Source organism: Benincasa hispida, chromosome 9 (genome assembly GCF_027475165.1).
Source record: "Benincasa hispida cultivar pf3 chromosome 9, pf3_genome.v1.1, whole genome shotgun sequence".
NCBI classification, from domain to species: domain Eukaryota; kingdom Viridiplantae; phylum Streptophyta; class Magnoliopsida; order Cucurbitales; family Cucurbitaceae; genus Benincasa; species Benincasa hispida.
The window spans coordinates 39805547-39825152 of record NC_143486.1 but is presented as its reverse complement, the minus strand read 5'-3'; the positions used below and the strand labels follow the sequence as shown (position 1 = coordinate 39825152).

The following is a 19606-nucleotide window of genomic DNA, read 5'->3' as shown; positions in this document are numbered from 1 at the left end:
ATAAATTTCCTTTTTAGGGTTTTGAAATTTGAGATTATCCCACTTGGTTAGTGGATTTTGCTGTGCGCATTATAGCTTAGTGCTTGCATGTATTAGATACATAAAAGCTTCAATTTTGAATTGGAGCAAAATGATGCATGCTTAAGTACCTATCAAATTATATTTCAATATAGTAGGAGGGGCAAGGGTAATAAGGGACAGTTAGAAAGTCTGAAAATAGAATATATAGGGAGAGAATGGGGTGGGAGTAGGCTGAAGAGTGCGTGTTATTGAATGTAATAAGTTCATAAAGGTGGAAATGTCAATATTGAGTGGTACGGATCTTGATTCGTGTTTGTTTAGAGCCGTTTAAGGATTGTAAGGATTTGAAACAGAGATTGCTAGTACGATTTCGATAAATTGGTAGCACCTTTACCACATTTTCCAAATGAAGTTATAGAGTAGGTTGAAGAGTGCGTGTTATTGAATGTTGTGAAATCAGGCATAGAAGAGGTGGTAAGTGATCGGAATAAGTTCATGAAGGTGGAAATGCCAATATTGAGTGGTACGGATCCTAATTCGTGTTTGTTTAAAGCCGTTTAAGGATTGTAAGGATTTGAAATAGAGATTGCTAATACGATTTCGATAAATTGGTAGCACCTTTACCACATTTTCCAAATGAAGTTATAGAGGATACATTCATGAATGGACTGGCTCCTTGGGTTAAAGTAGAAGTGGAGTGTTGGGAGCCTGTTGGGCTCACACAGATGATGAAGTTGGCCCAATGAGTGGAGAATCACGAACTCTCGCGTCTAGAAGCAAGCCACCGCAAACCGAATGAAGGTAAGGCCCAATCTCTAGCTAATAATAATAATAGTAAACCTATTGTTCCTGTTGTTGCGAAAGAAGGGGTGAAGTCACACGAATCTACTCCGATGAGGACGATTACTTTACGAGATGTGGCGGCAAGTGATAATCAGTGAGAAGTGTTGTCTAAGAGGTTAATTGATGCGGAATTTCAAGCAAGGAAGAAGAAGAGATTGTGCTTCAGATGTGATGAACGATATTCTGCGGGGCATCATTGTAAAGGGTGTGAACAACGAGAGTTGCAACTTTTGGTGGTTTAGGCGAATGGAGAAGAAGTTGTTGATTGACGAAAAACACATAGAGGAGAAACAAGTGGAATTGAAGATGTTGAATGTAGACGAAAATCTACAAACGGTAGCGAAATTATCGATAATTTCGGTAGTAAGGTTAACAAATCCAGGAACGATGAAGCTAAAAGGGAAAATTAAAGGCGAGTAGGTGGTAGTCTTGATCGATTACAAAGCTACTCATAATTTCATCTCTGAAAGGTTAGTGACTCGTCTACAATTACCAATAGTTGAGACTTTGAATTATGGCGTGATTCTGGGTTCTAGTTCGGTAGTAAGGGGAAAAGAGTTTGTAAGTCGGTGGAGTTGTCGATTAGGGAGTGGATGTTGAGGGATAGTTTCCTTCCTTTGGAGTTAGGAGGAATGGATGTGATTTTAAGAATGCAGTGGTTGCATTCACTGGGGTTGATTGAAGTTGATTGGCGGAAGTTGATGATGACCTTTGTTTAAGGGGAGAGGAGGGCTGTGATGAGGAGAGATCCAAGCTTGACGAAGGCTTGCATAAGTCTGAAGAGCATGATGAAATCATGGTCTGATACTGACCAAGGGTTTTAATAAAGTGCCGAGCGATGGAAGGTGGAGTGTCATTGGCGGAATGATATGGGATTGATGAGATATATACATTATCAGAATCTATACCAACGTTATTATATACATTGGGAGATATCTTTGATTAGCCAGCAAAGTTACCTCCAAGAAGGAATATTGAACACCACATACATTTGGAGGGAAGCAATCTAGTAAATGTTAGACCATATCGTTATGCTCATTAGTAAAAGGAGGAAGTGGAGAAGTTGGTTGAGGAAATGTTATCTTCGGGCATCATCAGGCCAAGCACTAGTGCGTATTCGAGTTCCGTCTTGTTGGTGCAAAAGAAGGATGAGGGCTGGAGGTTTTGTGGATTATAGAGCACTCAACATACCGGATAAGTTCCCCATTCCGATGGTTGAAGATTTGTTTGATGAATTAAACAGGGCTGGTCTGTTTTCTAAAATAGATATGAAGTTTGGTTATCATCATATCAGGATGCATTCAGGGGATATAGAGAAGACATCATTAAGAACTCATGAAGGCCACTACGAGTTTTTGGTGATGCCATTTGGAATGACCAATGCTTCTTCGATGTTTTCAGGCCTTAATGAATTCTATTTTTAAACCTTATTTACGAAAATTTGTGTTGGTACTCTTCAATGATATTTTAGTATACAACAAGAAGCTAGAATAACATCTACAACATTTGGAATTGGTGTTGATTGTATTGCGGGAAAATGAGCTATATGCCAATCCAAACAAGTGCCAATTTGCTTGTGGTAGAATAGAATATTTGGGGCACATAATTTCAGAGCAAGGTGTAAAGGTTGACCCCGAGAAGGTCTGAGCTATCCTTGAGTGGCCAGTTCCTGTCAGTATCAGAGAAGTTAGGGGGTTCCTTGGATTGACGGGATATTATTGACGGTTTGTTCAACATTATGAAAGTATTGCAGCACCATTGAGTCAAGTGCTGAAAGATGGGACTTTTGTGTGGAATAATGAAGCTCAAAACGCGTTTGAAAAGCTAAAACAAGCTATGATGTCCCTACCGGTGTTGACATTACCTGATTTCAATCTACCATTTGAGGTGGAGGCTGATGCCTCAGGATATGGAATAGGGGTCGTGTTAGTACAACAAAAGGGATCAATTGCCTTCTATAGTCATACACTATCGATGAGAGATTGAGCTAAACCAGTCTATGAAAGAGAACTCTTGGTGGTAGTTATAGTAGTTGCAATGATGAAGACCTTATTTGTTGGGAAGGAGGTTTATAGTCAAAGCTGATCAACGCGCAGTGAATTTTCTATTGGAGCAACGCGCCATACAACCACAACACCAAAAATGGGTTGATAAATTACTTGGGTATGATTTCGATGTGGTTTATTGATCAAGGTTAGAGAACAAAGTAGTTGATGCTTTATCCCATATACCTCCTATCGTGCATCTAGCATCCTTAACAACTCCTACGTTGTTGGATGTACAAATTGTTCAAAGGGAAGTGGAGAATGATCCTAAGCTGAAGGAGATCATTACACGCTTGCAACATGATGCTGGAAGTGTTCCAAAGTTCTCATTATAGCAAGGTATTTTGAATTACAAGGGTCGGGCACTATCTAAATCTTCTACTTTGATACCTACAGTGTTGCATACTTATCATGACTCGGTTTTTGGGGGACATTCAGGCTATTTGAGAACTTATAAACGTTTGATCGACGAGTTGTATTGGGAGGGAATGAAGGGAGACATGAAGAAGTATGTTGAAGAATGTATGGTTTGCCAACAGAATAAGACTTTAGCTTTGTCGTCGGTCGGTTTGTTAATGCCTCTAGATGTTATTTGGAGTGATATTTCAATGGACTTCATATAGGGTTTGCCGAAAGCAGGGGGATACGATGTGATATTCATGGTGGTGGATAAGTTTAGTAAATATGGACATTTTATCGCAATGAGGCATCCCTTTAATGCTAAAATGGTAGTTGATGTGTTCATAAAAGAGATGGTTAAGCTACATGGATTTCCAAAGTCGATTGTATCGAATTGGGATAAGGTGTTTATGAGCCACTTTTGGCAAGAGCTTTTTCATTTGTCAGGAACTCAATTGAACCACAACACTGCCTACCATCCGCAGACGGATGGAAAAACAAAGGTTGTCAACTGAAGCGTTGAGGCTTATTTGCGATGCTTTTGTGATGATAGACCGAGAGAGTGGATTAGCTAGCGTCACTGGGCAAAAGACTAGTATCACAGTACCTATCAGATATCGATAGGAGTAACTCCATTTCAAGTGATATATGGGCGGTTACCCTTACCGCTGATATATTATGGTGATTTCTGCCCTACAAACTCAACTTTAGATCAACACTTGAAAGAAATGGATGTAGCTTTGAAAACCCTTAAAGAATATATGCGTGTGGCTCAAGATAGAATGAAGAAGAGTGCTGATCGTAAATGACATCATGTAGAATTTCAAGTTGGTGATTTGGTTTTTTTGAAACTTAGGCCTTATAGACAGGCGTGAAAAAAAAAAAAAAAAAAAAAAAAAAAAAAAAAAAGAAAGAAGAAGTTATCTCCAAAGTTCTTTGGGCTCTATAAGGTCTTGGCAAGGATTAGACCAGTGGCATATAAGTTGGAACTTCCTCCTTCAGTTGCAATTCATTCAATGTTCCACGTGTCTCAGTTAAAGGGAGTATTGGGGCAACATCAAGAGGTAATAAGGTAAAGGGTAGTTTCCAAGGAAGGGGGGAGCACAGTTAGAATATATAGGGAGAGAATGTCGGGTTTAGGGAAAGGGAAGAATTTGGGAGGTTAGAGGGGCTGGCTCCTGATTTGAATAAAATCCTTTAAATCGGATTCCCATTACAATAGAAATGGCTATAATTAAATAGTAGTGTTTGAAAAATTACTAAAATAATGGTTTCTTGCAAAAATGACACAATGTACATTTTAGTAGAATTTAATAGTTTTATTTTGACGAAAATACACCGAGGAAGATTATTCAATTTTTTCCACTAACTCATTGTTTGGGCAAAAGATAAAGATTTAAAAAAAAAAACATATAAAATTCCGAAGGTCCAACGTAAATAAAAATATGACAACTGCTAGTTTTTTCAACTACCTCAATTGCTGAAATGTGTCTACATGCTTCTAACTTATCTCGAGGATCACTATCATGATGCATATATGCATAAATAAAGGTAAAATTATAATAATGGTTGTTTAAATGTGGGAATTTACGAGTAAATACAGGAATTTTCGATTGGGATAGTTTGACAATAAATACACTAATATACTTGGGATATAAATGGAAACAAAAATATTTCTCATTACATTGTTTTTATAGCTATTCCTCATAATACTATATTAAAAACAACTCTTAGCAATTTTACTGTTTTTGTTTAGCCAGTTGTGTTGTGAGTTTGAACTTCCTACCATTCCTCAAACAAGTAGAGTTTCTAAATATATATAATTAAACTTTATTTTAGGGTATTTAGAAATGTCTCTCCCTTGATGTAGTTTGCAATTTGCATGTTGCATAGTCATTACAGCTTTATTGATCATCAAACTCTTAATTAGGGGATTGTAATCCTCTAACATGGCTTTTGGCTTTTGATGTACAACTAAAAACCTTCTTATTTTTCTTTCTTTCTGCATAAAGAACATGGTTATGTGCTTGACCCCATATATTCAATAATAATCAATTAAAAACCATGGTAAATGTAAACTCTAATGCCTACCTAATCAAACCTAGGGGGCGTTTGGGACGCTAAATTAAGTTATGAGATCTGATCATCGATAAATGTGCAAATTTCAATAGTAACCATATATTAAAGTTGAGTTATTTAACACCCGACTTTATAAGTCGGTGAGCCAAACACCCCCAAATGTTTCCCTGCTGAAGAGAAATGCAAGGAGTAAAGTAATATGCATAAAATAAATTTGATGATTTGAGAGAAGCTTTCATTGCTACTTCGCAAGGAAACCATCGTTACTACACAGCAGAGCACAATCTCCAATAGTATACTACAAAATAGACAAGTATATAGCTCTCACCATCTCTCTCGGGGCCTTCCATCAGGTAGTACAGGAGACAGAAGACTCTGACCAACCTTCTGCAAGTTATTGACCTGTTTTTGCTTCCTTGATCCACTATTTATGGATTCTCCATCTCTATCTCCATCGAAACTTGGTGGGGTATCATCTTCATCAATCCAGTCATCCTCAAAAGCTCCATCATCACCATCATCAAATTCATCATCATCGTCGTCCCAAACATTATCAACATCAGACCATTCTTCACCACTCATATCATCTGGCTGATCGGTATCTTCCCCATCCATGTCACTTTTAGGAGCTCCTCTGCCTTGGAATCGAGGAACGGCAACAAGAGATCGAAGTTTCTCTTTTATGATTAATAACCGATCTTTGTCGATCAACTGGGAGTCACGATACGCTTCTCTGAGGAAGACCGAATCTCTATCCCCTTTCAACGAGACGTAAAACATATCGGGATGCCTTATTAGCATCCCTCTCAGCTGCTGGGAGAACCTAAACTCCTCCCGGAAATGAGTGAGATGATCCACTAGAGTTCTCTTCTCAAGTGTAAGGCTTAGAATCTCATGAACAACCCCACAAGCATGTTTCTCTTTCTGGGGTGTACCTGCCTTAATCCCTGAGAAATCAGAATAAGGAGAAATATACGGAATGTCCCTAAACTGACTAATTTTCCTCATCTCACTCTTTGAAAGATTAAGCCCCTTAGGTAGCTTCACTCGATTAAACTTCAGGGGTCGGTCGATAATTAAATTCTTCTCTTCCAATTCTCTAGCTCGATTTTCCTCTTCTGCTAACTCTGCTGCAGAAACAGCAAGTTCAGGATCCCAGTGTGTCAATTCGAGGGCAGGACCGCGCTCGGTTGCCACAACTCTAAAGTACTGAGGATAACGATGACAAATCGTGTCGCGAAACTCTAAAGGAAGACCAAAATCAGTCCTCAAATGTGCAATCTTCTCCAACAATATTCGTTTATCAGCAGACATCATCAATAGCTTCCTAAGCTTAATAACCAACAAACCTTCCATCTCATTTCTGATCTTCAACTCCTCCAAATACAACCTTTCGGCCTCGGCCGTTAATTTGAATTTTAATGAAAACGCCCCTTCTTCCACAACCTCAAATACTGCAGGGAATTTCTTCAACAATGCAATTAGCCTCCTCTTTTTCTCCAGACCCAAATCTCTCCTGAATTTACCTAATTCCTTAAGTGACATAACTCTATCAGGCTGTTGAACAAGAATCTTCCTAATTCGCATAACCAACTTCAGTTTCTTATCCCTCTGTATTACATTATCAAACTTAAGCTCTTTCCTCCGTTTCACAACAGCTCTAATGGGTTGAAAAGGAACATGAGGTTTTCTTAAACTATCATTTCTGTTTCGAAATTCCAAATTCTTACCCCAAAATTCCGATTTCACAGAACAATAAGATTTGTGCCCAAGAATGAAGGGTACGGATATGGATAGCGAAGGTTTGGGGCAATAGAGCAGTAACTTGGAACCCATAGGTATCAATTGCTTTGTGAGATAAAAAACAACAAAACAAAAAAATGAAGAAGAATGATCGAGCGAACTCACCTGCTCAGTTCGAGCTATGAAGCTGAATCCAGCTAACAGAAGGGAAATTATTAGGGTTTATCTTCAACGGGAAAAACCCTCTTCCAAATTCGTAGAGATATTTTCTTCGGGGCTATAAAAGTGTATAAACAAAATAATAATAATAATAACAACCTTTCTAACAAATTCACCAAACTTATTTATAAATATAGCAAAATTTTAATTTTTATATGTGATAGATAACGATAGATGTGGATAAACATGTATCATTTTAGTGATAGATCATAATAGATGTCTATCTGTATCAATCACAATCTATCATTGATAAAAAATAAAATTTTACTATATTTGTAAATATTTTAACAATTTTTTGAAGTAATAATAAATCACTAGTCTTTGAACTTTAGGAAAAGTAATAATTTGGTACCTCAACTTTAAAAGACTAAGGATTTAGTCATGAACTTAAAAATGATAACTTAAACTCCTTTGATTGTTGTAAAAATTGAGGACCAAAACTAAACACTATGAGAATTTGAAGATTGAATAATTATAATATTTAAAAATAAATAGACTTAAATACTATTTTGGTTTTTGTTCATTTTGGTGCCTCTACTTTGAAAATATTCATTTTGGTTCTTATACTTATAACATCGGTTCATTTTGATCCTTATACTTTAAAAATGTTTATTTTGGTTATTGTATTTTTAACTTTGATTCATTTTGATCCTTGAACTTTTAAAAGAATAACCATTTTTATCCCTCAAAGGTTAAAATGAAGAAACCAAAATGACAACCTTTAAAAGTATAAGAACTAAAATGAACAAAAATTAAGTACATAAACTAAAAAGAATACTTTTAAAGTATAGTGACCAAAATGAATTAAAATTGAAAATACAAGGACAAAAACGAACGATTTGAAAGCATAAGGATCAAAATGAACAAAAATGAACAAAAACCAAAAGTATAGGGACTAAAGTAGTATTTAAATAAATAAATAAATAAAAATGAGAAAATAAAGTGGATAAAATTGGATTATTTCTCACAAAATTGCATACCTACAAAATCTATGGAAAAAACTCACTATTTATATGCAATTTGATAATTAGATTATAGGACTACTTGGACATTAAACATGTATAATCATAACACGACACATGGATATTTGGGCATTAGACACATGGACAATATGCACTAAGATACATGAGGCAATGGAAGATAAGACATTTGGCCTTTTAGGACACTAAGTATAGACAACTATTTTTGCTTATAATATTTATAATAATTCCCTTTAGATGCCCATTATATATGAAATATGTCTCGTTAAAATCTTACTAAGAAAAAAAATTGAAGGGAAAAGAAATCCTAGTGAAGGAGAAAGAATACATATTCCATATAATCTAATAAACTTAAAAGAATACAATATATTTGTTCCCTTTCATGGAAACATCATTATAGATCTCTAAATTGCCGCATTCCAATGTTGTGCACCAATTTCAAAAGTTGTTGTAGGTAATGTATTTGTAAATAAGTCTGTTTGGTTATTCTTCGAATAAATTTGTTGTTCAATGATGTTACTATTTTCTTCAAGATCATAAGTGTAGAAAAGTTTTGGTGAAATATGTTCTGTTCTATCTCTGAGATATCCTCTTTTGATTGACTAGAGAACAATGCGTTGCCAATTGTATATTTTGTTCCTCTAGGAAAAATAATATTGAGAAATTGCAATGTATGACAAATATATTTTAAGAAACCAAAGTCATAACTTCAACTTTTTTGTAATTGCAGGTGTGGCAATTGAAGGAACTCTTAAACAAGAGAACCAATGAGCGGAAGCAGATCGTTCCAAATCCCATTGTGAATGAACAGTAACATTTACAATCTAACACAGAACAGTAATGCATCAAGTCTAAATTACAACATGCTTCATAAAAATAACACTAAGAGATCAAGTAAACATATCCTTGAAGAACTTTTCTTCTCGTATCCCTCGATCAAACTCAGTAACGTGTTCAACTACACGAACGCAATGCGAACAAACCAACAAACTGCACGAACTGGTAGAATCTCGAGCACAATTGAGTAATACTCGACCCTTGACCCTCGAACAACAACTTTACACTACCACGAGACTTTCTTGGTATTCTCAATGTGAGAATCCAGGAAGTGTGGGTTCTGTATGGATTTGGTAGAGGGAAAGAGGAACTAAACGATCGTATAGACGATTGAGTAAGTGGGAGAAGACTGAAGTCTATCGTATAGGCTTAGGTTCTCGATTGTTTAGTAGTGAGCGACTATCGTGTAGTATACTTTTTCTTTGATCATTTACTCTCTCAAGACTATCACATAACCTTTTCTTTATGAGCCTTAGATTATTAAAAATGAAAATGATTTTCATTTTTATCCATCAGTTACCATAACCGGTTACAACTTCCCACTAAGTCGGTTATTAAGAGAAAAAATTGAAATCAATTATCTTATAATTGATTTATTTATGAATAAATATAATAACTAATTTATCATATTATATTTATAACCTATAGTTTTAATATCACATCATATATAATATATAAACCATAGTTATTTTTCTCCTTTATTTCATTTAATATAATCATATTTATATTAATTCTTTCAATTAATGTATCTAATACATCAAATCAATTATATCACATATAATTGAATCAATTTAATTATATCATATATAATCAAATTCCCTCTTGTTAATCTGAACATTTCAAACTAATCCAAAAACTGATTCTCAACATGAATCCATTGAGCTACCAAGGGGACCTTATGGACCTGTAGCTTGAAGCTCAAAGGTACGTGAATAACTGACTAAACTCTTTAATCACGATATCCACCATCCGTTAACTGCTGGGTGTCACAATCGCTCTTTCGGAAACTTCTCTTAGCGATTGTGCGGCACTTGTTCCCACTCACGAACAAGTCAGCCAACTCGAATACGGACTGCCGGTGGCACACTAGTGCCTCTTGCAACCTCCACCCCCGTTTTAGGGAAAAAGTTTTAGAAAACGGGTTTGGAGAAAAGGTTTTCGTAAGAAGTTTTTGTGAGTGTGAATAAAGAAAGAAAGATTGTAGTAGGCTAGAAAGCAATAAGCAACAACAACAGCTTTATAGAGTACTACTCCGGGTATGGGGAAGTGATGATTAGTCTTATCCCCATATAGTGCATTCTGAACAAAAAGCCAACTGGCGCCCTTGCATATGCCAAAGGGCGAGCGGTCACTTACAATGAAAATGTAAAGAAAGTAAGCTAACTAAGCTAATACTATACAAGATATGAAAGTATGCTAGAAGGGGGTTGGATCAGGCATGCGGCCATGGGCAACAGGCCCTGGACAAGCATGACCGTGACATTCTCCCCCACTTATTTGGTTGACGTCCCCGTCAACTGACCTTGTTCAAAATCTGCGATGGCTGGAGCTGCATTCTTCAAATCTTCGGCCCGCTCCCAACTGATCTCTTCGTTGGGGAGATCCTTCCATTTCACTAAGAACTCTGTCAGTTCTCGTCTGGGTCTTCCAATATGGCGCGTACGTTTATTCAGGATTTGTACAACTTCTTTCTCAGCGGAATTCTTCATCGTGACCGGTGGGCGCCTTAGCATGTTTCGTTGTTCATCCTCGGGATCGGGATGATAGGGCTTCAGGATACTCACATGGATGACAGGATGAATCTTCATCCATGAGGGTAACTGAACCTTATATGAGGTTCTTTCGACCTTCTCAATTACCTCCACTGGACCTTCATATTTTCTTACTAGCCGTTGGTCTCTTTGGCCTCGGAAATGAAACTGTTCCGATCGTAGCTTGATCAGGACCTTGTCCCCGGCTTGAAACTCGAGGGCCCTCCGCTTCTTATCAACCCACTTCTTCATTCTTCTTGATGCTCTTTCTAGGTAGGCGCGAGCTATCTCAGAGGTTTTGCTCCACTCTTTAGTGAAGTTATGTGCCTGAGGACTTTTGCCTGCATAAGGGTGGTCCACCAAGTGTGGCATGAATGGCTATCTACCGCACACCATTTCGAAGGGCGTTTTTTCGGTCGTGGAACTCTGCTGGCTATTGAAGCTGAATTGAGCCACATCTAACAACTGGACCCAGTTCTTCTGCCTAGCATCGATAAAGTGACGCAGATATTCCTCGAGCATACTGTTGAAGCGTTCAGTCTGGCCGTCGGTTTGGGGATGATAGCTAGAGAAGATATTCAGTGTTGACCCCAATATTTTGAACAATTCTGTCCAGAATGTCCCAGTGAATCTTCCGTCCCGAACGCTAACAATGCTCGCGGGGACGCCCCATAATTTCACGATGTGTTTGAAGAACAGCTGGGCAGTCATCACGGCTGTGCACATTTTTGACGTCGGGATGAAAGTGGCATATTTTGAGAATCGATTGATGATAACAAGGATCGATTCAAACTCTCCCATCTTGAGAAAATGGGTGATGAAGTCGAGAGACACGCTCTCCCATGGTCTAGAGGGCACAGGTAAGGGTTCCAGCAGACCCGCTAATTTCGCCCTTTCGACCTTGTCTTGTTGGCAGACAAGGCAAGTCTTGGTGAATTGCATGACATCGTCTCGAAGGCTTGGCCAATAGTAGCCTTGTTTCAGAAGGGCATAAGTCCTCTGCCAACCATTATGTCCTGCCCACGGTGTTTCGTGATACTCTTTCATCAGCGACCTTCGTAACTCCCCGGATCTGGAGATGTAGAGGCGATTGCCCTTGGTGTATAGTAGATCGTCTTCCACCCAAAACTGGCGTGTCTTCCCCCCTTTGGCCAACTGTATGATGGCTTGCGCCGCTGTGTCATTTGTCAAGTGAGTTTTGACAGCTTCTCGTACTGTTGCACTCAACGTACTTGCTTGTAGATGGGCGAACATGCACAGGGCCGCATGTTCGCTCTTTTGGCTAAGAGCATCAGCCGTTTGGTTACTTTTCCCCAGTCTATGATCGAATTGAAAGTTGAACTCCACTAGACACTCCTGCCACCGTGCCTATTTCGACGACAACTTCAGTTGGTTGAAGAAGTGGCAAATGGAGTTGTTATCGTCTTGACCACGAACTTGGCCCCCAAGAGATACTATCTCCAGGCCCTCAAGCAGTGAACTACTGCTAACATCTCTTTCTCAGAGGCGACATACCTCCGTTCGGCATCATTTAGTTTCCTACTCTCATATGCGATGGGGTGTCTGTCTTGGAGGAGGACACCGCCCAACGCGAAGTCAGAAGCATTAGTCTCTACTTCAAATGGCTTGGTCAAGTCGGCAATTCCGAGGACCGGCCCCTCAATCATCACTTTCTTCAAGCTCTCAAAGGCGGCTTGACATTCAGGAGTCCAGCTCCATTGGCTATCTTTCTTCAACAGTTCGGTTAATGGCCCTGTTCTTCTCGAGAATCCTTCTACGAATTGCCTATAGTAGTTGGCTAGTCCGAGGAAGGATCGTATTCTGTCACGGATGATGGTACCCTCCAGTCTCTGATCGCGGCCACCTTGCCCTCTTCCATACCAATCCGACCACACTCAATCACGTGGCCGAGGAAATTTATGCGCTCTTGGGCAAAGGAGCACTTCTCTCTCTTTACATACAACTGATTTTTCCTCAGCTTTTCGAAGACTAGTTGGAGGTGATGTCGATGGTTCTTCAGCGAGGCACTATAGACCACAATGTCATCGAGATACACTACGACGAATTTGTCGAGGTATTCGTGAAACACTTGGTTCATTAAGGTACAGAAAGTTGCTGGAGCATTAGTGAGGCCAAAGGGCATCACGAGAAATTCGAAGGCTCCATATCTCGTGACACAGGTCGTCTTAGGTTCATCTCCTTCAGCAATTTGGACCTGATAATATCCCGACCGTAGGTCCAGCTTCGAGAAATACTTAGTGCCGTGAAACCGATCAAATAAGTTAGTAATGATAGAAAGGGGATATTTGTTGCGGACTGTGAGCTTATTCAAGGCCCGATAGTCGATGCACAACCAGAGGCTCCCATCCTTTTTCTTCTGGAACAGTACTGGGGCTCCGTAAGGGGCCTTCGCCGGTCTGATAAATCCTGCATCTAACAATTTGTCTAACTGTTTTCGGAGTTCGGCCAATTTTGGCGGGGCCATCCGATATGCATTCTTGGTAGGCGGCTTTGCCCCTGGTAACAACTCAATGTCATGGTCAATCCCCCTTCGTGGGGGTAAGGCCTTGGGCAAGCTTTTAGGCATGACATCCCGATACTCTTCCAAGACAAATAGAACGTCTTGGAGGATCTCCTCTTCAGTGGATTCAACTGATTCTATCGGGATGGCCATGAACGTGGGTTCGTCGTGGGTCAGGCCTCTCTTCAATTGAAGGGCTGAGATCATTCTCACCCCATTTGGCTGCTTGATACTGGCTTGAACTACGGTGGGTGTAGATCCGGTAATGACTGGACATTTGGCGAGGGGCATTGGTATGACTTTATGTTCAAGTAGGAACTCCATCCCCAATACCACGTCGAAATCATCCATCTTGACAATCACGAAGTCAACGAGGCCCTTCCAGTCTCCTAACTTCACCAGAGTTCTCTTCGCTATCCCCGTAATTGGTAGGGCTGCAGAATTCACAGTTTTCATCTTCCCTGCATCTCTTTCCCAAGTCAAGTTCAGGTGGCGGGCTTCCGTTTCAGCCAGGAAGTTATGGGTGGCCCCGGAGTCAACCATAATGTTCTTGGCCGATCTTTGGTTGATCCAAGCGTCCACATACATGAGTCCTTTCTCTAGTGGCTCCGTCGCCTTTCCCATTTTCTTCTGGAGCGCAGATAAGAATTTCAATGCTCCCATCCTGAGATTCTCAATTTCTGCAGCTGGCTCGATTACCGTTTCCTCTAGTTCAGCCTTGTCTTCGGAGGTAGAGGCTAATGTGGCTTGAAAAGCATTGAACGCGGTTCAATTTGGATATTCGCCCACCCTATGTGGCCCTCTACATATGAAACAAGACAGGAGGCGATTGTAATTGTTATGCTGTTGTGGCGGCCCCCGCCAGTTGTTTTCTGATCTCGGTTGGGATGATTTACGGTCCCCCCCTGTATTCTTGTCTCCTCCCTCAGGTCTGGGAGGACTGGAACGGCTGTTTCTGTTTCCCCCATTTGAGGAAGTTGACTGTTTCCTCACATCTTGCGAGTCAGTGCTAAGGTTGTATAGCCGTTCAGCTGTCGCATAGGCAGAGGGGAGATCCTGTACTCTCTGTTCATATAGTTTTGATTTCGCCCACGGTTTCAGCCCTTCAACAAAGCAAAAGACCTTGTCTTTTTCAGACATATCTCGTATGTCCAACATGAGTCCTGCAAACTATTTTACGTAGTCCCTGATGTTACCTGTTTTCTTCAGCTCTCGGAGTTTTCATCGAGCCAAGATCTTGACATTTTTAGGGAAGAATTGCGAGCGAAGTTCTTGTTTCAATCTATCCCAAGTATCAATAGTGCAACGTCCTTCCTGTATGTCTGTAAATCGTGATCTCCACCATAGTTTTGCATCTTCAGCCAGATGCATCGTTTCTAGTGTGACTTTCAACTCTTCAGTCACTATGTTCGTCGCCTTGAAGTATTGCTCAAGGTCGAAGATAAAATTTTCCAGGGCTTTCGCTTCTCGCACCCCACAGAAGGGTTTCAGTTTTGGGATTTTTATTATGCTTACTGCCATTGCTCTGCTAGATGGGGCTTGGTTCCCTACCGCTCGGATGGTGAGATTCACCCTAGCACTCACATCCGCTATCTCGGCTCTGACGACGTCAAGGGCCGACCGAAAGTCTTCAGACAAATCGATTACCATCTGAAGTATTGCTTTTTGGGAGCCGTCTAGCTCTTCGACGTGCTCCTCTATGTGGGCAACAGAGCCCGATGATCTATCGCCACGTTCAAAGCTGCCAGACCGTGCTATTTTGGTCTCGAGGGTCTCTACCCTCATCATCAATTCTCTGACGGGTAATCCGTCTAGGCGGCCCACTACCGCATCAATTCCATCGGCTTTCTCAGCAACTTCTTGTAGCCGATTCTCTAGGAAACGAACATTATCCGGGACCTCTCTCAGGTAGAGTATTTGCTCTTCCATCTCTACCAACCTATCCACATGGGACTTGTTCAGGTTCTTCGTCGCCGACATGATCACTGATCTTCCTTCTATGAGCCGACTTGGCTCTGATACCAACTGTTACAATCGATCTTTCGGAAGCTTCTCTTAGCGATTGTGCGGCACTTATTCCCGCTCATGAACAAGTCAGCCAACTCGAATACGAACTGCCGGTGGCACACCGAGTGTCTCTCGCAACCTCCACCCCCGTTTTAGGGAAAACGGTTTTAGAAAACGGGTTTGAAGAAAAGGTTTTCGTAAGAAGTTTTTGTGAGTGTGAATAAAGAAATAAAGATTGTAGTAGGCTAGAAATTAATAAGCAACAACAACAGCTTTATAGAGTACTATTCCGGGTATGGGGAAGTGATGATTAGTCTTATCCTCATATAGTGCATTCTGAACAAAAAGCCAACTGACACCCTTGTATATGCCAAAGGCGAGTGGTCACTTATAATGAAAATGTAAAGAAAACAAGCTAACTAAGCTAATACAATACAAGATATGAAAGTATGCTAGAAGGGGGTTGGATCGGGCATGCGGCCATGGGCAACAGGCCCTGGACAAGCATGACCGTGACACTGGGCATTCCACTAAAGACCGACAGCTGCACTCTTCGCACTACATATATATTTTTGTGTCCATTGGATATAACCAATCAATAGTACGATGACCCTTCACAAATTGCTCGTAAGTATATTTGGGCCAATTTACCGTTTTGTCCCTTTAGTTACATTTAACCCCTTAATTACCATTGATTCCTCTAATGAATAATATGTCATAGTCTCACTATGAGTAAACCCTTCTCGGGCCAAGAGAAGGTGTGGTGCCACATTGTTCAAGCCTCGGAATCAGCCCTTAAGAGAGCAATTTATCTACTTACCCCTACTTCATGGGAAGGAGTGAAATTCGTCTTGTGTAGCTGAGTTCCCAGCTCCCCAATCAGACGAATCCCCAAAGTGGTAGGTTTGAGTTGGAAATCTGGCCACTCGCACCTATGCAAATCAAAGGACCGCTCTCATAGGCAGGAGTTCACAACTCATTCAGGATTAAGATCATGTTATCTATGGTCATCCTAGTAAAATGAAAGTCTCTATCATGAACGACGTTATATAACAAGACTAAACATTTCGTGGTCAGGTCTTATACAAACTCCTTTGTATAGAACATCCCCGCTCGCATGTCTAATACATAAATGGTTAGGATTAGACCATTTGTAGCACTTTACAACACTTGTAATACCTACAAAGTAGGCCACACTCGTAGTGTCACTAGGATAAGGTTTCCCTCTTTTATCCATATACTACAGACCATTTAGGTTATCACTTAAAGCACGATCCACTTGTATATGTCCACATACATGCTTAAGTTACAATAACAACCAGGGATCTTAGTTTATTGGTTTGTGGTTAATGTAACTAAAATATCTTATATTTCATAGACTGTAGTGAATAAAATATCCCATATTATTACATCACTAAGAGTTTGTTCATACAGGTATTTACAAACTATAGGACCCTACGAGATTTAAGGCATCAACCCCAATAACAATCACATAGCAATCACATACAAATTAGATAGCAATCACATAACAATCACATAGAAATCAGATAATAATCAAATTTCTAGGTGGAAGTTTTTTGCCATGTTTGCAAAAAAAGCAAAACCTAGGGACACACACCCAATTTTTAATTTATTTTTTTTAATTAAAGTTGCAATTGTCCCAATAACATTTGCTTTTCCAAAACCTTCAAATAAGTTTGCAGAACTTAATATTGTATTGACTTTTGTTTCCAGCATGGTTAATTTGGAAAAATATTTTTTACTTGTAAGTATTGTGTGCGTTGTTGTATAGTTTGCTAGACATTAATCTTTATCGCTCATTTTTTAGTCTCCCAACATATATGAAAATTTTCCATGCTTCTTCATTAAACAAAATAATTACAAGAAGAGAAACAAAACTTAGAATATTAAAATTTAATTAACTTTATCTATAAAGAACATGAAAGATAGATTCTAAAAAAACAACATTAATTCTGCATATTCTTAAACTCAAAAGCAACACTTGTTATTCCATCAATTGTACCGATTTTCTCTTCAAGAGATTCGAAGAAGTTTGCTACATCCATATTTATCATACTAGATGGCTCAAATATATCATTATCCTAGTAGACAAAATTTGCTTCCACATTTTCCCATTTTTTCTCAAGGGAAGCTTGATAGAGGTCAATTAAGTATTTTGACGTATGATAGATATGTGTCCAATACGCAGTCATTTCGCATTGGAATCATTTATGCCCAATACTTCTTGAACTCTGATCTTGTGGAGATTTTCCTTTATAATCATTATTTCATGTGGTAATTCTCTTGAAATTTGGATGATTTATAACTACCATCACAAAAAAATAATTATTTATTCCTCTACCGTGGTCACAACCTTCACCTCAACCTCGACCTTGACCATGATTGTTAAATTTCATAACATTCACTTCAAGAAATTTGCTCTAGTTAGACGAGATTCATGATTTTTCATCAATAACTTGTTATTTTTTTCATCCATGAGAAGACATGAAATGAGTTTAAAATACTTTTTAATACATTTCTCTCCTTATTGCTATTGCAGAAGTATATTTAAAACATAAAAGGTACAAAAATATTTTCTCTAACATATATGCATTAGTAATTTTCTCTCAGCATAACAACAATTTTGAATTGATTTTAAATAATGCAAAGTTGTAATCATTTACTAATTTGAAATGTTGGAGCCTCAAGTGTATCCATTCATAATGAGCTTTAGGAAGAATAAATTTCCGATGATCATATCTTTCTTTCAAACTCTTTCACAGGATACGGGGGTTTGTTAATTTATTGCGGGGAAATGATGACAAACGAAAATCATGACTTTTGCCTTTTTCTGACTGGATGTCGTATTCTCTTCTTTAATGATTTCATGAAAATTCATAACATCTAGGTCTATTGTGGCATCATCACCCATGACAAATAATTAGCATTAATGTTAAGGATTGCAAATTCTAATTTTGCAAGATTTGTCATACTAACAATAACACAAAAAATTGTATTTATATTAGAAATTTAATATATATCAAACAAAAAAAAAACAACGTTTAATTTACTAATTATAACGAAGAGGAAAAAAATGACCTACCTTTAAGATTACCTTTAGTAGGAGAAATGACAGGGGTTCATGCTTATAGCGTATTTTCTAAAAATTGAAGAGCAAAAGGAGGCACCATGAGAATACGAACATTGATAAATTATAATATTTTAAATTAAATAAATAAAGTTAAGAAAATAAAGGTGGATAAAATTGGATTATTTCTCACGATAAATCTACAAAATCCACAAAAACCCACTGTTTATAGAAAATTTAACAAATAGGAGGAACCATTTGGACATTAAACATATGTAGACATATGAATATTTTGACATTGGACAAACGAACAACATGCACCAAGACATATGGAGCGATGGGAGATAGGATATTCGGTCTTTTAAGATACTAAACATAAAAGTCATATATATTTTTAATTTAATTCAGATAATAGGTTTTTTTCTTTTTCTTTTTTAACAAAAGAATTATATAAATAATGTATAAAAGAAAGAATATTAAAAAACATTATAGAAAAAGGTAGAAGTTTAGGAGATAATGAATTCTGCTCGAGATTTTAGCTAGAATTCACGATTTCACATTGAGGTTGTGATTGAAAATCATGATGTTCAGTCAAAGTTCCGATTTTTGGCTGAGATTGCGGTGGGAAAAATCAAGACTTCCGGCCACAATCTTGGCTAGAAATCATGAGCTTTCATCTATTATTTAGTACTTTGAACGTTCAAATATGAGGATCTTGTTGAGTCGGAGTCCAAAGACGACATCCTCTAGTAGGAGTTTGGAGATAACACCCCAAAATCTAAGTTGAATTCCTACCACAAATATCACATACGATAGCATAAAAAAAATGCTATCATTGACTTTTCACAGCGATTTTAGAATACTGTGGTAGTACATGTTATTGAAAATCATCTACTTTCCATAGAGTTTTTTTAACGCTATAAAAAATACTATAGAATATCAACTTTTAGCATATATTTAATGTTATGAAAACTTTTCATAGCATTGGCAAAAAAGACTGTAAAATGTCTTTTATAGCGTTATTTATAGCAATAAAAAATGTTATAAAAAACTTTATATAGCATTTTTAAGAT

The 19606-nt window shown here is 38.4% G+C and overlaps 2 protein-coding genes and 1 pseudogene across 2 annotated transcripts; 2 read left to right on the top strand and 1 right to left on the bottom strand.

Annotated features, from left to right (window-relative positions):
* Nucleotides 1-680: 680 nt before the first annotated feature.
* Nucleotides 681-4227, top strand: LOC150033802 (uncharacterized; annotated as a pseudogene).
* On the top strand, nucleotides 1896-3823 carry LOC150033803 (uncharacterized). Its single transcript, XM_090317079.1, has 5 exons — nucleotides 1896-2257; nucleotides 2610-2789; nucleotides 3058-3221; nucleotides 3348-3436; nucleotides 3533-3823. The coding sequence occupies exons 1-5, from the start codon at nucleotides 1896-1898 to the stop codon at nucleotides 3821-3823; spliced, it is 1086 nt and encodes a 361-aa protein (XP_090173205.1).
* Nucleotides 4228-5600: 1373 nt separating the features above from the next.
* Nucleotides 5601-7445, bottom strand: WTF1 (Ubiquitin carboxyl-terminal hydrolase family protein). The gene has a single exon (XM_039044084.2). It carries the CDS (start codon nucleotides 7221-7223, stop codon nucleotides 5712-5714), a length of 1512 nt encoding a protein of 503 aa, XP_038900012.1. The 5' UTR covers nucleotides 7224-7445; the 3' UTR covers nucleotides 5601-5711.
* Between the last annotated feature and the right edge of the window lie 12161 nt (nucleotides 7446-19606).

Coding starts and splice junctions, on each gene's coding strand:
- LOC150033803 (XM_090317079.1), top strand. CDS start 1,896: ATGCTCATTAGTAAAAGGAGGAAGTGGAGAAGTTGGTTGAGGAAATGT. Junction 2,790..3,057: donor GGATATGGAATAGGGGTCGT/GTTAGTACAACA, acceptor TTATTGATCAAG/GTTAGAGAACAAAGTAGTTG. Junction 3,437..3,532: donor AGTATGTTGAAGAATGTATG/GTTTGCCAACAG, acceptor GACTTCATATAG/GGTTTGCCGAAAGCAGGGGG.
- WTF1 (XM_039044084.2), bottom strand. CDS start 7,223: ATGGGTTCCAAGTTACTGCTCTATTGCCCCAAACCTTCGCTATCCATA.